The sequence below is a fragment of the Engraulis encrasicolus genome, chromosome 6, assembly GCF_034702125.1.
Source record: "Engraulis encrasicolus isolate BLACKSEA-1 chromosome 6, IST_EnEncr_1.0, whole genome shotgun sequence".
Lineage (NCBI taxonomy): Eukaryota > Metazoa > Chordata > Actinopteri > Clupeiformes > Engraulidae > Engraulis > Engraulis encrasicolus.
This window is the reverse complement of record NC_085862.1, coordinates 37,308,727-37,330,146: the sequence shown is the minus strand read 5'-3', so window position 1 is coordinate 37,330,146 and position 21,420 is coordinate 37,308,727. Positions and strand designations below refer to the sequence as shown.

At 43.1% G+C, this 21,420-nt stretch overlaps 1 protein-coding gene across 3 annotated transcripts; it reads left to right on the top strand.

Annotated features, from left to right (window-relative positions):
- Window positions 1-20,206, top strand: nexn (nexilin (F actin binding protein)). 3 transcript variants are annotated; one of them, XM_063201506.1, is made up of 15 exons: window positions 1-166; window positions 2,625-3,333; window positions 5,348-5,542; window positions 7,036-7,117; window positions 7,318-7,466; window positions 10,003-10,203; window positions 12,536-12,712; window positions 13,379-13,567; window positions 13,761-13,952; window positions 15,418-15,462; window positions 16,556-16,756; window positions 17,586-17,807; window positions 18,036-18,224; window positions 18,489-18,849; window positions 19,408-20,206. In XM_063201506.1, exons 2-15 carry the CDS (start codon window positions 2,683-2,685, stop codon window positions 19,419-19,421), a joined length of 2,868 nt encoding a protein of 955 aa, XP_063057576.1. In that variant the 5' UTR covers window positions 1-166; window positions 2,625-2,682; the 3' UTR covers window positions 19,422-20,206. The 3 variants fall into 3 exon arrangements, with proteins under 3 accessions (XP_063057576.1, XP_063057575.1, XP_063057577.1); XM_063201505.1 differs by having other exon boundaries at window positions 9,985-10,203; XM_063201507.1 differs by lacking the exon at window positions 15,418-15,462 and having other exon boundaries at window positions 2-166; window positions 9,985-10,203.
- Window positions 20,207-21,420: the final 1,214 nt, after the last annotated feature.

Genomic DNA, 21,420 nt, shown 5'->3' with positions numbered 1-21,420 from the left:
GCTATGTAACTTCACCCATTCGCCTCTGTGTCTCCGCAAGGGGAGCTGGACTCCGCTGTCTCTGTGCGCATTTTGGGAATTGGATTTTTGTCGTTGGTATTATTTTCATCGACAAACACCTGGCAATTCTATGACAGTCGCGAGAGGAATATAATCTTTGAAGGAGGTAATTCCATCACAGACAACGCATGGATTTTACATTTTGCTGCGTGATTTATAAATAGGATACACAGCTAACCAATTCACCTGTTAAACGGAAATTAAAATAACCCAGGCCTCAAAACTTATATATGAGCCGCGTGCTACATTGAGATTAATGACTTTTGTTCTAATTAGATAAACTAATTGATGTAGATTCGAAGCAAATATGTAGGAACCTGGTGTGTGCAGGCAGGCCTGAGTGTACAGATTTAGCAGCATCGTGGTGTAGGCCTATTCTCACCATTTAACTCAATTTGTAAATGGGCCATAGGAGAAGGTGACATTTTACTTCTAACAGTGATCCATTGACCTAGTTTTGTGTTGCAAAGGCTAGCTGTCATTTGTAACGCAAGTTTAATGAACTCTTATAGTGTAATATGGTTCAAACGTCTCTCTCATATTTAATGTCATCTGAATAATGTCTACCTACCATAAATAGGAAGTCATTTGACCAGGCCTATATTAGGGGTTGCCCAAGTTAACATGGATTAATATGGCAGTTAAAATTCCCATATTCAAACTGTGATCAATGGGCCTGTGTGTTTAACTCTTTTTGGACTTGAGGAATGATAGCCTAACCAAGTAGGCCTACACAACCAGACTATGTGTGATGTACATAGTGTTTTATGTGGAACAACAGACCATCACAAATACTTCATGTTCAGTTGTCAGTTGACATAGATATTTCAGTGTCAGCTGTGATAATAATTAGGCCTATTTGAGTAAGTGTGGAGTAGATATGAATTTTGTTTCAGGATGTCAGGGTCAGAAGACCTGTAGCCTAAAGATGGTGCATAGCTAGACAATGAATCAGCAAATGGTAAGCTTGCTTCATCTTGCATTAGGTTTAAAATATTGCAAGACATGTATAACATGTTCTTTTGCTAGATGCTGTCTCTCAGTCCTGTGGAAACTTCTAGAACATGGCCACCAAAACAATGATACAGGGATAATCTTGACTGCCATTCTCTTATTCCGAGGGCTTTATCAGTGTCCACAGAAATAGAGCAGTGACGGCGGGCCTACTGCTCTCAGAGGTGGTGCCATGTAATACCGTTGGCATTGTGTGAGTCATCAACAACAGCCAGTGTCATTTGTAAGCAGCCAAGGCTTTGACAACTTTGAACATTTTTCCACCATCGTTAGTGGAGGATTCAGTTGACCAATAATTCGGAAATAATGTAGTCAGTGCCTTGCATAGCCAAAGCATAACCATATTCAGACAGTGAAGTTATTTTTTTAAAAGGATTTGCCTTGTCCTTCCATCGTGTGTCCTTGTGGTCAGCTGGAGGAAAAGTGCTCTAAGCCCGGCAAGTGTTGGGAACATGATACAGCTCATGACGTTAAGTTCATTGGGGGTAGAAACGCCTATAAGTCATACACAATAACTAAGCATTTTGACAGGTGGACATCCCCAAAGCTGTAGGGTGGGCACAAACTCATTTTCATTTTCAATCTGCTGTTTCCTTTGTGAGGTATCCAACACAGTAACAAAACCAATGGAGAATGTTCAAATATTGGCTTTCTAAATCTGGGAACCGTGACTCCAGACTGTAAGTTAAGTCTTGGCAGCAGGGATTCCTGAGGCCACTTTTTTTGTGAGGAACCTGTTGACTGACGTGTGTGGTGTAGCTGACCCCCTCTCGCTCTCTCTTCTCTCTCTCTGTCTCTGTGTCTCTCTCTCTCTGTCCCACCACGTATCTGTTGATCCAAAATAGCCCTGGTCACATGTCCTGAAAGACAGGAGTGGGGTTAAAATTAGAGTCTGGACATTGTAATGGGGATCTGCATACTAGGCCAGGCCAGCCGCCTCTCACTTAACTTACTCCCACTCGGCAGTGTCTCCCAGACAAGGCCGCTCAGGCTGCTGCCATCTTGTTTTGTGGGCACAACAACAACAAATACCAAAAGTGATTCAAATAACCAAGCCAGTAAATTAATATATCAATGACCAAACCACGCATGATGCATATTATAATATATTTGGCATTGCTTTTATCCCAATAGTCAGATGAACAATTTATATATTGTTTATTCTTGGCCCTCTGTGTACAGTATGTCAATTACTTTTGCACAAGTTGTATGTGTGTCTGCTGCAACACATGAATTTCCCCACTGGGATAATAAAGGGCACACTTACTTACTTAATAGTCATGGCGTTAAATATTAGAAGATACATTTAGTTTGGTGAATTGTTAACTCAATGTAATTTAATGTGCTTCAAATGTGTAAAACACCTTTAGCAAATAGCTTTAGTACACAGGAGAAGTTGCACATGACAACAGTCATGATGTGGAATCTTAAAAGATAATTTAGTTTTGAGAATGAAGGTCAACATAATGAAATGTGTCTCATGAAGTAAAACTCCCTTTGAAATATACATGTCCTCATGATTTGTCTTACAATGTGTGCACTCCAATCAGACCCCAGAACAAGGATTTTCACAGGTGGACTGTCACTGAGTTGGAAAGGGGAGCAATCATGGCTGAGGTGGCGAGTATGACCAACCTGGAAACTATGGACACGGCTATGAGCATGACCAGTACAGAAGACATCCATGCAGAAGACGAAGAGGTGTCGGTCCACACCGAGGAGGACGAAGAGGAAGAGGAACGCATGGAGGACGCTAAGAGCATGGAGGACAGCAAACGCACGGAGGACACCAAAACCCCAACCGACTCCACCACAAGCACAGCAGACAAGGACAAGGACGATAATACCACAAATGAACAAGATAAGGAGGCCGTTGACAGTGTCAAAAGTGGAGATGTAGAGGAACCAAAGACAGACGCTAAAGAGGATGTAAATATGGGAGACGTAGAACAACAACAAAACAGCACTGACAAAGATGCTGACAAAGAAAATGATGCCACGGTCATGAATGGAGATGCCAAAGAGGCGCCAACTATGAATGGGGTGGAGAGCATGGATGAAGACAAAACGAAAACAGACAACAACAGCACAGCGGCAGAGGCCAACGCTGAGGACCAGGGCACCGCGAGGATGAGGACCAGGAAGGCGCGAGCAGAGGCACGGGCTTCCAGAGACGCCACCATGACGGACATCAAGAACATCGCTGATGTGGTGTGCGAGGAGGAGGCCAATGCAAACGAAGTAGCTCTCAGACAAGAGGTACGACGTTAGATATGAAGAGTTCATATACAAAACCCTTCAAGTCCATTTTGTGATAAATGTACAAGAGGTACACTATTGCATACACAGATACCTTTGCCAATGTTAATTCAACGCCTAAAGAGCAGATTTAACATCTTCTAGAGTGTATTTGGTCCCAGAGTAATCTCTAAGTGTTGAAATAACACTGCATTTTTTAATATGTATGAAGTGGTCAAATGCAAAACACTTTGAGTCCATTTTGTAATACATTTACAACAATGGGCTGTTTTACTTGGGGAAATATTATAAATGCATATCTGAAAAATGCACTGAGGACATAGTAGAAGTACAAGCGGAATCCAAAAAAGTTGGGACATTTTGTATTTTGTGTATAAAATCAAAATGCTGGCATTTTCAAAACATCTAATATGTTAATAATGTAGAGCATTATGTACAGACAACATATCAGTTGTTAAAGTCGAGCAGAATTATTGTTTTGAGGTAAGTATGTGATCATTTAAAATTTGACCCATGCAACAAATCTCAAAAAAGTTGGGACAGAGCCAAAACATGTTGTAATAGTTGGATAATTCTAAAAATTACACAAGGAAGAATATTTTAAAAGGAACTATATTGACTGCCAACATGAATGCACAAATAAAATACCATCACATAGAGGCTGTGGCACTCAGCAGCGAAGATTTTGAGGGACTAATTACTTATATATTACACAGAAAGATTGAATTATCAAAATTGCAGGTATATAAGGCCTATTTCCGTAATATAAAGTTCTGTGTATCATTGCACGAGTTATGAGATCATGACATACTCGTGGTAAATAAGCAAACTATGACACTCCAACAATGACAGCTCTCGAAAAAATGACCATAAACACAACACTTGATTAATGCATATGATGCAGACATTAAACCGTGTTGTGTGCGGAAAGGCTCATTCTATGGACCTAGTAGACATGTGAAACTGTCCTCTGATTACAGAATGGAAAATATTGAATCCTTTTTGAAAATTATGGAGTCATGCACCCTCCAGGTTATATAGAAAATGAATACTTCGACTTGATTTAGTGGTCAATCTGAAAGACAGCATATATGATGGTAAAGGGGTGCAGAGGTGACTTGGTTAGGGTCTTCTTACTCATGTAGAGCATTAAAATGAATGTTGAATGATACATACAGACTTTAAACAGCAAACATAGCTACCAAGGCATTATATTTTGGAGCACCGCCTTTAGATATTGCCCCATAATGGCGGCAAATGTCAATCTCTACTATGTTCCAACAGTGTGGTTCCATCATAGGAGTAAACAGGTCAGAAAATTGTTTTCTTGCAGTCAGGATATGCCACATAATAAGCATAACAAAAAGGTAAACAAGTTGAAGAACACACCTATCAGTTGAGCTGCTGAAATCATGTCTCGCATATCAAAATATCTAATTTTTGAATAAAATTATGCCAACAGTGAAAGTATTTAACTGTTCAGTCTCATCCCTTGTGTTGTGTTTAGTCTTATCCAATATAAAAAGCATTTTATTGGCCCTGTCCCAACTTTTTTGGGATTTGTTGCAAGGGTGAAATTTGAAATTATCACATAATTACCTCAAAACAATATTTCTGCTCGACTTTAACAACTGATATGTTGTCTGTACATAATGCTCTACCTTATTAACATATTAGATGTTTTGAAAATGCCAGCATTTTGATTTTATTCACATAATACAAAGTGTCCCAACTTTTTTGGAATCCGCTTTGTAGTAACAGTTGCCACACTTACCAATTATCTGTACCCAAATGCACTCTGATAAGTGAAATATTAATGTATACAGTAAGTGCATGGTAAAACCATTATTTGTCTGTTTTGTTTGCTTGATTTTTTTGTAATCCTGATGTCTTTCCTATGTCTACACACACACATGCACGCACGCACGCACGCACACACACACACACACACACACACACACACACACACACACACACACACACACACACACACACACACACACACACACACCAGAAACTGTTGATGAAAGCCGCCAAGCCAGTGCAGAGGAGCTACGTGCCCAAGATCGGGAAGGGGGATGTGAAGAACAAGTTTGAGGCCATGAAGAAGGCCCGCGAGGAACGCAACAGGACCAGGAACCAGGACGAGAAGGCCAGGAGGAAGGAGAAGGACATCAAGGAGAGGGAGTGGAACCGACGCAAGCAAGAGGTTATTCTCATTCTCATTCTCATTCTCATTACGTTACATTACATTGCACTTTGCTGACGCTTTTATCCAAAGTGATTTAGTTATTTTACAGGGTATTGATTACAGCCTCTAGAAGAATGTGGGGTTAGGTGCCTTGCTCAAGGGCACTTCAGACATGGATGGAGGTGTAGGGAGGGGTAAGGGTGGGACCTTCAAACCTGTAACCCTCTGTTGGGTTGTATAGAAAACAAGGGAATCGAACGTTGGCAGATCAGTGCTCTGCACTTTGGCAGAACCGGTGTACGGAGGCGCTTACTCTGACCACCACACCTCACTTTCACCTTCAACTCACACCCCTCGCCACATCCTAGTGCAGGGGTTCCCAAACTTTACCATGACAAGGCCCCCCAGATACCGGTAGATTCCAGCCAAGGCCCCCCTTACATGGGCCGTGACACACAATTTTTTCTGCCACTTCGACCTGAGGGCTCTGAAAGGGGTCTAACAATATTGTGCAGATGCTGCTCACAGTCTTAAAAAAGGAAGAAATAACGGTAACACTTTACTTGACACCCGCGTCATACGTATGACATAACAGTTTCATAATAGTGTCATAATGCAATCATGCATGTGTCATAAACATTATTTCAATGCCATAAACATTTTATGACTTTGTCATTAAGTAAAATTCGGTTATGATAAAGGTGGGCCTAACAATGTCAACTTTTCCTGATCATGAAAACATTTATGGCATTGACATTATGTTTCTGACTCGTTCGTGACATTATTTTGACACTGTGATGACACTGTTATGTTATACGTATGACGCAGCAGGCATCAAGTAAAGTGTAACCGAAATGACTCCTATGTTTGGTTATACTGTATTCGTCATGTAGTTGTCATTTACATGTTGATTGGTGCTCATCAAGGGCTTGCCTGTCTGGGGGGGGGTTTGCCTTGGTGGTGGCGCTGATCCCTTTTCCGTGTCTCTGCAGATTACACAACCAATCAGCTGAGTCCTCCAAGGCCATGTGGTGCTGCTCTTATGTGTGGGGGGATGGATTAGGTGGCTTGGCTAGCTGGTACCAGCGTGGCTCACAAAGTCAGGGCCGGATTAAGATGGCCTGGGGCCCCTAGGCTACAGATTGCTGTGGGCCCCCCTGAAGGGCAAATTTTGGGACAAATTCACATAGACAGTGTCATAATTATGAGCTAAGAATTAAGGATAACATGTCTACCAAGTGTACTCAACATGACAGATGAATTTTCCGATATTGCATCGTGTCACAATTCTGCAATTTTTCACTTTTGACCAGTCAGGGGCCCCCTGGCAGGTGGGGGGCTCTAGGCTGCAGCCATATCTAGCCTGTGCATTAATCCGGCACTGCACAAAGTCTAGCAACTGTGCAAAGGCAGATGATCCCTAGATAAACCCTCACCTCACGGCCCTTCTCTCCTTCTCTCTCTCTCCTTCTCTGTCCCTCTCTCTCTCTCTCTCCCGCCTCGATCTGCAGATAAAAGAGCTGCTAGCCTCCAGCGATGAGGAAGACGTGAAACCGGCCAAACCCGAGAAATCCTACGTCCCCAAAATCACAGGTACGCTCGCCGAGACTCAGGGGAGAGAGAGGCTACACCTGTAGCAGGGCAGGCAGGGCTTCAGAAATAACAGCAATAACAGGAAGTGAATCCAGTTAGCAAGTTAGCCCAAGCAGACGGCAGCCAGCCGTAAAAACCTCAGGTCAGGGTGGCGACGCTACGCTTACACAGTGCCGGTTGGCCATGTGCCTCCTCCCCAGGGAGCGTGAAGGGCAAGTTCGCTGAGATGGAGAAGCAGAGGCAGGAGGAGGAGAGGAAGCGGACGGAGGAGGAGAGGAAGAAGAGGGTGGCGCAGGAGACCCTGGAGAAGGCCAAGATGCAGAAGGAGCTGGCCAAGAAAGCCGAGGAGGTGAGTGGGGTGGTGGTGGGCGATGGCCGACGGACTTTGGTGTGGCGTTGCGTTTTTTGTGCGTGTTGTGTTTTTTTGCTTGCTTGTGTCACGCGTGTGTGTCTGTATGTGTGTGCGTGTGTGTTTCTGTGCCTGTGTCTGTGTCTATGTCTGTGTGCCTGTATTTGTGTGTCTATATGTGTGTGCTTTTTTAAAAATAGATTGTGAATTTATGCTAATGTCCATGTCTTTTTTATGTATATTTTTTTATGTTGTAATTGTGGATTAGTCTTTTGTCTATACTGCTGTGTGTGTGGGTGTGAGTGGGTGTGGGTGTGTTTGTGAGTGGGTGTGTGTGTATGCTGTGCATCCATGTGCGTTTTTAATGGTACACATAATATATAAAAGAGTGAGGGGACAGAAAACGCGCGCGAGAGAGAGACAGAGACAGAGAGAGACGGAGAGAAAGAAGGGTACATGTGGTGTGTCTTTAGCATGCTACTAAGGTCAACGACCTCCAAGTCTAGCCCCCCACAGGGGCCAGTCTTGCTCCATGAATTGCTGATGATTCAGGTAATCCCTAGCAAACCCCCAATGAGTTATTCCGGGTGACAGTTGAAAGCTTCTCCGTATGTGGAGGCGGTCCCAAAACCCGTCTTTGCGGTAGAAAAAAAAAAACGGAAACAAGTCTGCTATTGCTCTTAATCCATGAGCTTGCTGTTCACTGGTGAAAGAACTGGTTCTTCATTTACATTTAGGGGACATTGTGGATCCATAGAGTTGCTAGAGGACTTCAAATATTTTACCTCACAGTATGTATAGATGTACAATTTAATATAGCATCAAAGATTTAAAAACCCTTTGCGCAGAGCCTATGTTATAACCTTACTGTCAACAAAATTGTAATGGCGATGTCTTAATCTATTACTTAAGGCTCTCTAATGTCATAGCAATGTTGTTATGATGTAATTGAGTATTTTCAGCAAATAGTGAGTAGGCTCGTTGGCGACCCCATTTGCTACATACAAAGAAGTAATTTGCCATTATAGCTGCACTCATGGGCTTCTATTGTGTCCATACTCCTCTCCATTGCTTTCACTTCACTGGTGTCACTCACACGACAACTGTCTCGCCAGTGCGTGTGGAGGACACTCACTATTGACGAGCACCATCTGTGACGAGGAAGCCATCACCGTCCTGATTTAGATCCCGTGGGGCACTTAGCTTCAATGCGTCCAATCCCCCCATCAACAATCCAGATAATCTGCTCACTTTAATTACTGTACACAGGCTATGCCAGTCCAGTAGCTTTTTGTTTCTAGGTGTCAATAATGCCCAGCCATGGTGCAAACGCATGCTGTACATACACATAAATCAGACACACATGCATGCGTGTGAGCACAGAAAAACACACACATGTAGATGCAGACACTTGTGCGTGCATGCTCACACACACACGCATGCACGCACACACGCGTGCACGTGTGCACGCACATACACACACACACGTGCGAGCGCGGGTGCGGGTGCACACGCGCAGAGCCAGAACAGAACCATGGCTGCCGCTAGACATAAGCAGGGTATGCAGAGCACTTAGGGTACCAACCAGTGCTTGGGGCACCAACCACTTTGCCCCCAAAATTGGGGCTTCTTAAATTCAGATTGATATAAAAAAAATGGGGCTTCTTAAATTGAGATTGATCTTTAAAAAGTCATGAAAAAAAATACTGAATTACATTACAAAACATATACAGTATTTATTAGTTTGTAGATTATTATTATTATTATTATTATTATTTAATCATGAGGGGGCCTCCTGACCAGGTAAACTTACGGCCTCCAAAACCTTAGCAGCGGCCCTGGACAGAGCCAAAAGAAACTGAAGTGTGTCCAACGTGAAAGACTGGACACTTTCACACACACCGCCGCCGCTTGCGTGATGAGATGTGACTGGCCTCAGTCTCTCAGCACCCCCTGACAGAATTAGAGCTCCCTATCTTCCACTGACCCACTGCAAATGCAGGCCAGAGGAATGTCCTTCCAAAGGCTCGCGGAGGGAGGCATCTTATCTAGTATTGTGTGTGTGTGTGTGTGTGTGTGTGTGTGTGTGTGTGTGTGTGTGTGTGTGTGTGTGTGTGTGTGTGTGTGTGTGTGTGTGTGTGTGTGTGTGTGTGTGTTCGTCCGTGTGTGTGTGTGTGTGTGTGTGTCTGTCAGTGTGAATTTTGGTCTGTCTATCTGTATGTGTGTTGTGTGTGAGGGAAATAGAGACAGTGTGTGTCTGTGCAGTTAACATGTCTGTATCTGTATCTTTGTGTGTGGTGAAATGCTTATTGTCCATTCTGTTCATTATTGTCCAAATGTTTGAATGGCACAATGTTGTGTATCAGTGTGTCTGTAGAATGTGTCTGTATATGTGTAGAAATTGTTGCAATAGTTATTGTCCAATACGTTAAAATGCTTTTGTCCAATATGTCCATTATTGTCCAAATGTCCATTGTCCAAAATGTCGAGAATGACACATCACTGTGGCTGTCCTAAGACGCGGTCTCCCTTTCAGGAAGGAGACGACTCCCTCCTCATCAAGGTGGTACCGGCCAGGTCCTCCAAGGCCCCCGGCAAGATCAGATTGAACTTCGAGGACATGGAGAAGAACCGCGAGGAAGAGGAGAAGAAGAGAGCCGAGGATGAGAAGAAGAAGAGATACGACGAGAACAGGCGATCCTTCCGAGATGCCAAGCGCCGCTCTATGGCCATAGGGGTACGGACAGATCGAGCTTCCAAGTTTGTTTTATGTAGCTTTATTGTACAGCTGGGAGATTTTCCCTTACAAAAGTACCTTTGTTTCATAAAAAGTTCAATGAACAATTCAAATTGATTCACCCCCCCACCCCACACACACACACACCCTAAAAATTGCTCCCTGTGAATAGATAATCAAAACAGTTTCTAGTTATATTGAAAGTGCCTCAACAAACCCCAAGTTTGTGGTCATTGTCAACAACTGAAATAAATGGGTGTGCACTGTGTAATTTGCATCCAAATTAAGCAGAATGGGAAAGGGGATTAAAAAAATCTTAATTGGATAAGCCACCCCCAGGTCAAATTGACTGTCTGTCCACAGTCCCGAGAGTTGAATAAGTGGGTGGAAGCGTTTTGCATGCCATTGTCCGAATCTATCAGCACTGACCGTAGCTTAGCTTTGCATAGGCCTAGTTGCTGCACTGTCTTGTATAACCATTTCGGATTTCGGCCAAAGACAGTGGATGAATTTACTCAATATCATGCGGCAAGCATACTATTGTTATTCCCCCGTTTCCGGGTTATTATTAATTTTCATCTATTTCTACGATCCATTCGTTTTGAAGAACCGCTCAAGATAGAAAATCCGTTCAAAGACCGAAACGTTCGGCTCGGTGATCCGCTTTGGATTTGTATTTTTCACAGGGCAACCTCAAACTCTCTAGCGCCACCAGCAGGTCAAAGTTGCAAATATTAACATGCTATAACTTTTGAACCGTTGGTCGGAATTTCAAAAACTTGGTATCCCTGGAATCCTTGGGCCAAGACGAATCCAATGCACCCTATGACGTCATTTTCCGCCTGGGAAAGTTGTGCCGCCATTTTGAATTTTGTAAAAATCAATACAAATTACGCCCCGCCCACAATTTTAGTCCCATCGTCACGAATTTTTTGTGAGGGCATCTTCGGACTAAGATACATCTACCCTAAAGGTTCTGGAACGATTGAGCAAACCGTCTTTAAACAGGAGCCAATCAAAATTGGCGACAAAGACGCCAAACAGGAAGTGAGCTCATATCTCGGCAACGGCTACTTGTATCAGAACCCAACTTTATATACTTCATCAGGACTATCTTCAGAGGACACTTAACGATTTTCGTGTAAATAGGCCACTAGGGGGCGCTACAATAGGCAAAAATGTGTTTTTGCCCATATTGGCCCGTCTTTACCTCAATTAATCAAAAGCTTGGTATCGCTGAAATCCTTGAGTCAAGCCGAATCCAATGCATACTATGATGCCATATTTACAATCATGAATTTCCATTTTTACATATTCAAAAATCAATAAAAATTAAACTCCGCCCACAATTTTTGTCTGTTCGTCCTACAATTTTTATCAGACCACCATTGGACTATTCTGCACCTATGTTCAAATTTACAGAACAATAGCTGAAAGCATCGGCGCACAGCAGCCAATCAAATTTGACAACAAAGGCAAACGCACCGTCGAAACAGGAAGTTAGCTCATATCTCAGCAACGCCTTGACAGATCTTAACGAAATTTCTCACACATGATCTTCAGTACACCCAGAGGGTACAAACCAAATTCAGTGCAATACGGCCACTGGGGGGCGCTACAGTTAGTGAAAATGTGTCTTTGCCAATATGATACATACCAAACAGGAAGTTAGCTCATATTTAGCTGGTTAACTGTATGTTGTGTATGCATGAAGGGCAGCCTGTGCATTAAGGGCAAGTCTTGCATGAAAGGCAAGGCATGCATGAAGGGCAACGAATGCAAGACGGGCAAGCATACTCCAGCATTTTCTGTGAGGAAATGCAATCTAGTTATTTTTATTCATTTATTTTTTTACATCAAACTTCCACTTTTTAATATTTGGTTGCAAATACTTTGCTGCTTGAAATCTGCAACACATAGACACCATTAAACACTGAGTTTTATCCCTGGTGGTGCTATGTTCTTTCCTGATTATCATCGAATTTCAAATCTCATACTGAGATGTTGGCCTGACCAAGAAGAAAACGAATAACGCTTCCCAAATGAACCCTAGGTTTGCTACTGGTTGAGGCCAGAAAAGGCTGTGCCGAAGTTTAAACCAAACATTTTCTTAGTCCCAAATAGAATGTCTCGGCTTAAACCACGTCACTGCCTTGAACACGCTTCTACCCAGGGCCGTTGGAGCTGCTCAAAGTTGATTGCTTCCTGACAAAGTGGGTGGAGTTCCGGATTTCTCCGGAGCTCAGAAACAATATTTGTATTGCTCCTGGCCTTACTAGGAGCAACGCTGAAGGTGTTGATGATGTCCATGTCCCGGTGTTGTGTCCCACAGAGCGAGGACGAGCCCCAGACCAAGGAGAGGGAGCAGATGTGTCCAGGGAAGCTGAAGATGTCCTTTGAGGAGGCCGAGAAGGAGAGGCAGGAGCATCAGAAGAGGCTGGTGGAGGAGGAGAGAGAGAGACGCCTGCTGGAGGAGAAGAAAGCCTTCGAGGAGGCCAAGCTCCAGATGGTAATGAACATTCTGCAATATCTGATGATTAACACTCGGACACTCAGACCACCTGTTCCTTCTCTCATGTTAACTAATCTGGTGCCTTAAATGCACCTCTACTGAGACATTTGAAGTTGTAGATTTTCATTGCCTGCCATTTTAGATGGCTCACCTTGCTAGACTATCAAAGCTAAATTTCATGAAGTTAAATTTTATAAAGCATCACAGGTAGGATGGGCGGGCCCAAGTTAATACTTGATACCAAATTTGCATAACTTGTCATACAAATCATTCATTTCATATTGTCATTCATACAGTAATGCCAATACTTGATAACGCTAGCTTCAAATTGGAAAAATCCATATGTTCGACCTCCATATGTTGCCTTTTTGTTCAACCTGTGTCCATACTATACGTGGTTTGACCAGTTGGTTTGCATACTTTGTACCAGTATAGTTAGGTCAGGGTTGGGTCAGGTATTGCAATGACCCTGTCTGTCTCTCTGTGACTCTGTTTGTCTGTCCGTCTGTGTGTGCGCATGATGTTGTGTGTTTGGCACCACCTGCAGGTGACCCAGAACACTGCGGGTGGCGCAGAACACAGAACATCATGTGCATCTAGCTTGGGCTAGGGAGCCAGGTTGCCAGCTCTGATTGTTCTTGTTGCCATATTTTTTTCACACAGGGTGATGATGAGGAAGAGATGCTGGAGGAGCAGGGAGACAAGGAGGGGGTCAGACCTGGCAAGCTGAGGCTGAGCTTTGAGGAGATCGAGAAGCAGAGGGTGGAGGACAGACGCAAGCGTGCCGAGAAGGAGGCCAAGAGACGCATGGAGGAGGAGAGGAGAGCCTTCGCCGAGGCCAGGAAGAGCATGGTCAGTGTTGAGCTGCTTCATGTGTTGTTTTTTAGTTGTGTGCAAACAACGCTACTCAGTTAGTTGGAGAGATGCTCGGTCCTGAAGCCACTTTGCTTTTTGAGGGGTTTTGCTTGCAATTTAGCTCAGCTGACCAAACAATATTGTGAATATGTGAAAGAATATTTAACTATCCATCCCTCATGCGCCATAGATGTTTGATGAGGATGACGAGGTTCTTCTGGCCATGATCAACGCAGAGGGTGCCAAGCCAGGCAAGCTGGGCGTCAGCTTTGAGGAGCTGGAGAGACAGAGGAGGGAGGAGGAGCAGAAGAGGAAAGAGGAGGAGGCCCGTCGTCGCTTGGAGGAGGAGAAGAAGCAGTTTGCAGAAGCACGCAAGAATATGGTATGAGGTCATATATACAGTAGCCTGGCAAGCTACATGAAAATGAATGGCCTGTCATTGCACCACTGGGAAAGTGGAAGGTTCAAGATTAAAGATTAGAGATTTTATTTTGTCCTTTATCCTCTTACGCTATGGGCGGAGCAGTTGGTGTCAAGCCATAGACTGTATAGGCCTACAATCTGCATTCTTCAGGAACATTTCCATGTTTTGTGTTCCAAAACAAGCTGTCAGAAATGCTTCAAAACCTTTGAATGGCACACAATGGAACTTTGGTGTCCATTTTACAGTCTATGGTTCAAACTGCTTAGTATCACCCAGGGCAACGCAGCTCTCCCCAACAACTCCCTACACAGATTCAAACTGAAAATAAAAATTTGATTTGCAGGTAGAACATTGCGATTGGAAGACCGATTTCAGGGGCCAGCTATGATTTTCCCTTATGATGCAATGCTAGACCAACCTGCCAAGCAAAAAAAAAAAATTCTTGCCACTTGGTGGGTTAGTGTGGTTTTCTAGGCTAGTTAAGACAAGAAATTAAGGACAGAAAGGAATGTTATAGTATGTCTCCTGGCGTGTTAATGTGTTGTAGTCTGTAGCTCCTGTTCTATACTAATCTAATGCTAACCCACATGACAAAGTCTGCCAGAAAATGTGTCCGATGTCCTTGTCTCATGTTGCTTCCCTGTCTGCTGACTCAGCTATGTACACTGCACATTCTTTTGGCAAAGGATGAAAGCGTAATTGCTATGTAGTTTGCAATGTAATTGCTCTACTAGTGTGGGCTCCTCCACAGCAACTAGCAAATATTGCAGCCCTTTGTATAATTTCAACAAGCTAACATGATAAAGTGCATATTTAATATGGCAACAGACTCTCATAGCATGGCATGCATTTTTGCTTATTTCCTGATATCATCTGAGCACAAAGTCAGTAATCAATACTATTCAGCTAACAATTTGTTTACCCCGAGTACCCTTACATTACCCCGAGTACCCCCAGATCACCCCAAGTACCCCCACGTTACCTAATACAATTCTAATGAAGTCTGACTTAAAAAATCAACAACACAAATCAGAACTAGAAATGCACTCAGAGAGTGCAGACCTCCGCCAAGGAAGCTGTTTGATAGAACATTTGACTGTATTACCCCCACATTTTTTTCAAGTCTTTCTGACTTGTTTTTTGTGGAGTTAGAAAGTGGACTGTCAAAATTTGCCTTATCCCGCAATGGTGAAGTTTTAAAGAATTCCAAAATGTAATCAAAATTTAGTCATTTCCAACAACTCCACAAAATTTAATCAAAATCTTTCTGTTCATAATTTTTTGAGTTATTCTGCTGACAAACAAACCAACACAACTGAAAACATAACCTCTTTGGCGGAGGTAATTATTTATTTCAACCCCTGCAGTGCTCATATGGTATGCTTTCATTGCTTCATGTTATTATGCAAATTGTGTTTTCAAGAGTCCTGGTACGGATCGGGAAAAGTCTGCATATGGAGATGGAGAAGTAAGACACTTTATGTTTGACTGATCTTCAAATGTCATTGTAGCTGTTGACACTTAGGATCACTTCATATGCTGATGTGCTCAGAGTAGTTTATTCTTACAAAACAAGGTGTGACCCATTTAGATGAATGTAAGACATCTACATAAAGTTCTGCCTTGTTTTGTAATGTAGATCTGTATCACACTATATGATTGTATGTGTTGTGTATGTTGATGTGGGTGTGCTTTGTACTATAGTTTATTGGTGCCAAATATCTTCAATTCCATCACCAGCCATATTCATCACGTGCAGAAATTGCAAGGCTTCTAGACTAACTGCATATACCTTATTACCAGTGGTGTGCAAAATGGATTCATTAGTTACAATCCAGTGCCACATATTCCATATGACATGGTTTTACCTGTCCAATTCAGCCAGGTGATTAGCTGGTTGAATGATCACCTGGTTGAATTGGACAGGTAAAACAATGTCATTTGAAATATGTGGCACAAGATAAGAAGTAATGATTCCATTTTGCACTTTGCACATCACTGCCTATTACGCCCCGCCCATTTCAAAGGCGTTTCATTCACCAAATATTTGGTCTGGCAGTTCCAGTTAGGCTGCCCATAGACGTTCTAAATCAGGGCTATTCAACTGGCGGCCCGAGGGCCACATGCGGCCCAGACGCAGTCCGCGGCCCAGACATGGCTCCCAACTGTAGGAGTATACATTGCAGTTTTCATACTGCAGTACAACACATTATTTTCTTGTGAATCTCCTGCTTGTCTTGTACATTTACATTCAATGTGGTAGGTTTTAGGTTAGATGTTTAAAATTGTTTGTAGACTACTGATTTGAAGTGTCGTTACCGAGTTATTGATGGCTGAAAGTATGCGGTCCAACTTAAGTTCTTGATTTCAAAATGTGGCTCAGATGAAAATCTAATTGAATAGCCCAATTCTAAATGATTTAGCACTAGCAACCACTTGCAACATAGTAATGGTGCGGCCATTGTAACCATGGGTAATAAGGTGGATTAATGTCAGGGTATGTATTACTGGAGATGAGACGGGCAATGAGACGTGCAATGACACGTTCTTTGTTTCAATAGGCACAGGCTGACGACGACGAGTTTGGTCTGACAAAAACGACATCTCAAGAAGCACTGTCCCCTGGGAAACTGGAGATCAACTTTGAGGAGATGTTGAAGATGAAACAAGAGGCCGAGAAGAAACGCAAGGAGGAGGAGAGGCGGAAAAGACGGGAGATGGAGAAGATGGAGTTTGAGCAGATGCGCCAAGAGATGGAGGAGGTATGTACTATATCTTGGCTTGTATGGCAGTCTCCTAGTGGGGATGCTGACAGGGGGTGTTACAAACAGGTCCGTTTTCCTGGGCCTAGGGGAAGAGGGGGCCCAGAACTGGGTTCCCCGTTACATTGTAGGTTTTGGGTGGGGGGGTCCTGTTAAGTGTTAACCCCTTAAAACATGGTGTTATAAATTTGTTGTTACCAGAATGGCAATGACCGAGTCGCAGTGCATTACTAAAGGCCCTGTGTTCGGTCATAGTAGAGTAGTACTATGGTTATTAAACTTTCAATGACTATTACAGCATGCCTCAGATGGTAGGGCAAGCATTATGGTTACGTTGATTTTGTCCTGGGCCTGGCCAAAGCTATCAACGGCCCTACCTCTTAGTGAAGATGGGCCCGCCAGTGACGGAGGGTCTTAAGCAACAGGTTAAGACTTGGTCATTACCATGTTGGTAACACAGCAAGCTAATAATAGAGGCTCTGCACAACAAGGTTAATCAGACCACAAATAATCAGATATCTGTGATGGCCACATATTCTAAAGAACCTTGGTTTAATCATCAATCACCTGGTTTAATTGGACAGCTAAAACCAGGTCATTTGGAATATGTGGATTGACACTGGCACTGGATTGTATAATTTATCAATCCAGGTTGCCCATCACCGTCAGATATAAGAATAATTTCCATATAAGTATGTAGTTATTATTCATGTATTCTCAGTTTGCCTATGTTCATCAGTGATCAGCAAATATCACAACATTTCTCTACAGTGGATTACAGTCTGTTATCTATTCAATGACTCCTTTACTTTTGCTGGATCTGTTGAAGGACGAGGTCAACGAGAGCTCGGAGGTGGTGAGCAAAGAGTACCAGGAGCTGACCAAGCTGAAGCGAACAGGCTCCATCCAGGCCAAGAACCTCAAGTCCAAGTTTGAGAAGATCAAGCAGCTGACCGATGAGGAGATTCAGAAGAAGATTGAGGAGGAGAGAGCCAGAAGGAAAGCCATTGACCTTGAAATCAAAGAGAGAGAGGCTGAGCGATTCCAGGAGGTACAGAAACAGCATGCTTTCTCGCTCCGCTCCAGTAGGAATTGATGGGTTTTTCTGTCTTATTTTTCAGTGATACCTTTGCCAAATTCTCTGCTGGTCAGTCCCTGAACGTTTCTTAAAAATGTTCCGTTCACATTGTCAGAGGTCCTGCTCTGTGACAACGACAACAACAAAAACAAACCCAATGTCAAAATTAGCTATCTAAGAGTAAGAGTTTTATTTGCGTAGGATGAAGACGAGTTCGGCAACGAGGCTGCCAAAGAGCTGGACGCTCCGTTCAAGCAGAAGGTGGACATGCGCGCACGCTTTGAGCAGATGGCCAAGGCCCGGGAGGAGGAGGAGAGGAGGAGGATCGAGGAGCAGAAGCTTCAGAGGATGCAGTTCGAGCAGCAGGAGATCGACGCCGCTCTCCAAAAAGTAAATCGCAAGAGGAAGCCGCAACATAGGAGTTAAAGCCGACTCGTGTGTTATTGCATGGATATAGAGAGAATCGGCTTATTGCATGGATAAAGAGAGAAAGAGAGAGAGAGAGAGATGCATGGTTTATTGCATGGAGAGACAGAGAGAGAGACAGAGAGAGCCACATGCATGAGTGGCTTGCTCCTTTCCATTTTTTTGTTGGGAGGGGGAAAAAAGGTAAAATTTTGTGGTGAGACTTTTGTGATGTCATCTGTATGGCAGAATAATGATGATGAAGATGAGGAGGGCAGCATCATCAATGGCTCGGCGGCCTACGAGGATGAGGAAGACCACGCCAGGTCCGGGGCGCCGTGGTTCAAGAAGCCCCTGAAGAACCAGTCCGTGGTGGACGCAGAGCCCGTCCGGTTCACCGTCAAGCTGACCGGCGAGCCCAAGCCTGAGGTCACCTGGTGGTTCGAGGGCGAGATGCTCCCGGACAGTGAGGACTATCAGTATATCGAGCGGGGGGAGACGTACTGCCTCTACCTGCCCGAAACCTTCCCCGAGGACGAGGGAGAGTACATGTGCAAAGCCGTCAACAGCCGAGGCACAGCCGCCAGCACCTGTATTCTCACAGTGGAAAGTAAGACTGCACGGAGTGCTCCCGACGCTAACCTCGCTGCACGCTGGCATGCCATCGTCCTGGAGGCTTCATCCTCAAGACTAACCCAGAGTGAAGTGCATGCTCTTCTTTGCCATTTTTTTATACTGTATGTAGTATGTATTAATATCATCTGGTGTGAATATTCTCATTCGTCCAGGTCATGTAAGCTAATGGACATTTTTGTTCTTTGGAATGAAATGCCTTCAAGCTGAGATGGCCCAGTCTCAAAAAGAAAAAAAAATCCAGTAGCTTACAATTAAACCCTGCTAACTTTGCCCTATCATTACCGCCATTTACGTGAGCATGTAGTATTGTAATCATTTTAAAAGTTAGCTGAACACTTTGAGAGTTGATTTAACATTCTAGAATGTATTTGGTCACAGAGTAGGCTACTCACAGTGTTGAAATAGCACTACTTTTTTTGTAAACTTTTTAAGCATGCACGCTGACTGCACGTTTGTCAGCATTGTCGTTGTCTTCATCAACCTCCTCACCAACTCATTTTGGGTAATGGCCTTCTCTTCTTTTCTTTTATAGCCGAGGACTACTGATTCATCCCCTTCAGTGGATCTTTCCCCTATCCTTTTGTTTCTTTTTTCTTTTCCTTTTGTAAATCTTCATTTTTCATGGTAGGGCCAAACAGCAAGGAGGAGGCAGCAACACCTATTCATTCACGTGTTATTTTTCATTCTTTCTTTCTCTCTCTTTTGCCATTCCTCCAAAGGAGAACGTACTGTACACTACTAATAGTGCAAATATGTTGTTTACATAATACTCAACAGAAAACTGCACTGGCTGTCAGTAAACATGCCCAAATCAGAAGTAAATCTGTGCCAAAAACCCAATGTTTTTTGCTTCCATATTAAGGTTGTTATCATGAATTATGCACAAAAAAGTTTATTATTTTTGAAACTATACACTTGCATTGATGTCATGAAACTTAGGGGTTTGGTCTTAAACCCAGATTATCATGATTATTTCCAACAATAACAAAAAAATGTTAAAATTATATAAAATAATATTCCTTCTTGTGGTTTCATATTTCTTTTTTTAAAAATTCTGACATGAGTATCGAAAGTGTAGAAAGCTTAAGATACAGTTTTTGCATTAGAATTTGTTTAGAATACTTTCCTTTTACATTTTGTGATATGTGATTTATGTTCATTTTAACTGAATGTAAACAAGTTTTCATATCTCCAAACATGGTTCTTGAAATATGCTAGTGGAAATGGCATTAGGACACTGTAATGGCACTACTATAACAATAGTCACATGTGGTTTTGCTTAGACAGAATATTTGTGATATATGGAAATTATAATAAAACTTATTGTAAGACTGGTGTCTTATGGTCTTGTATTTGATGGTCACATGGATGAGATATCTATCTATCTATCTATCTATCTATCTATCTATCTATCTATCTATCTATCTATCTATCTATCTATCTATCTATCTATCTATCTATCTATCTATCTCTTGCTTCTCACGTACAAAGCCCTACACGGCCAAGCACCCACTTATTTGTCCGAGATGCTCACACCCTACATTAAAGCTCGGTCCTTGCGGTCCATGCATGCTGGACTATCAATCCCTGTGGTGCGGAAGAAATCAGCTGGCCACAGGGCTTTTGCCTTCCGTGCACCCACATTATGGAACAATCTTCCCCTTACTGTTAGGCAGGCAGGCTCTATAGGCAGGGGCGGAGCACTGGTATTGGGACAGGGGGGGCGGGAGTTGTGTCAGAGCTGTTGGGCCCACGAAATATCGTAGAATGGGGCCCCTTCAAGATGTTTGGCAATCGAAAGCCACTGGCAGGCCCCCCCCCCAAGTGGTGAGGCCGGGGATTCCTGGCCCCTTTGTCCCCCCCTCTGCTCCGCCCCTGTCTATAGGGATATTTAGTAAAAACATTTACATTAAACATCTATCTATCTATTCATCTATTCATGTCTCTATCTATCTAAAAGTATGACTAAATCAGACTGCAATGCTTATTAATGTTAGAATAACCATTAAGCTTTTTCATGACTGCTGCCAAGCCACGCTCTGTCATTTTTCAAAGCAAAGTTTGACACGTGGTTCTATGATTGTAATGATGTCAAAGGTAACCATAGAGACACGAACACAGTATGCTAGCTCTCTTCAAGCTAAGCGTTAATTTGAAATTGCTAGCGACTTGACCGTGGCATCTTTTATCTTGTAGGCCTACACTTTCCATCAGGTGATATAAGCTGGGCCAACGAACATTTGTAAAGATGACCTGGAATTCGAAAGCCACATTTTTGTAAAGTTAGCTCTTTCAAGCACCGATACAGTCCAGCCGTGTTGAACCTAGCTTTCCAGTAAATTAGAGATGGGATTTATGGCTCTTTTTCGGGATCCGGATCTTAGTGGCTCGTTCCTTTCAAAGAGCCGTTCAAAAAACTGGATCTTTTGGCTCTTTTTTAAATGATTTATTCAGTGTTAAGAATGTAATATTTTGACTCCTCCTCAAGGTAATTTTGTCCAAACAACAACTGATTATTCTCCTGCTTCTAAAGACCGTCTTTGCC

Coding starts and splice junctions, on each gene's coding strand:
- nexn (XM_063201505.1), top strand. CDS start 2,683: ATGGCTGAGGTGGCGAGTATGACCAACCTGGAAACTATGGACACGGCT. Junction 7,118..7,317: donor CTACGTCCCCAAAATCACAG/GTACGCTCGCCG, acceptor CCTCCTCCCCAG/GGAGCGTGAAGGGCAAGTTC. Junction 13,568..13,760: donor CCGAGGCCAGGAAGAGCATG/GTCAGTGTTGAG, acceptor CATGCGCCATAG/ATGTTTGATGAGGATGACGA.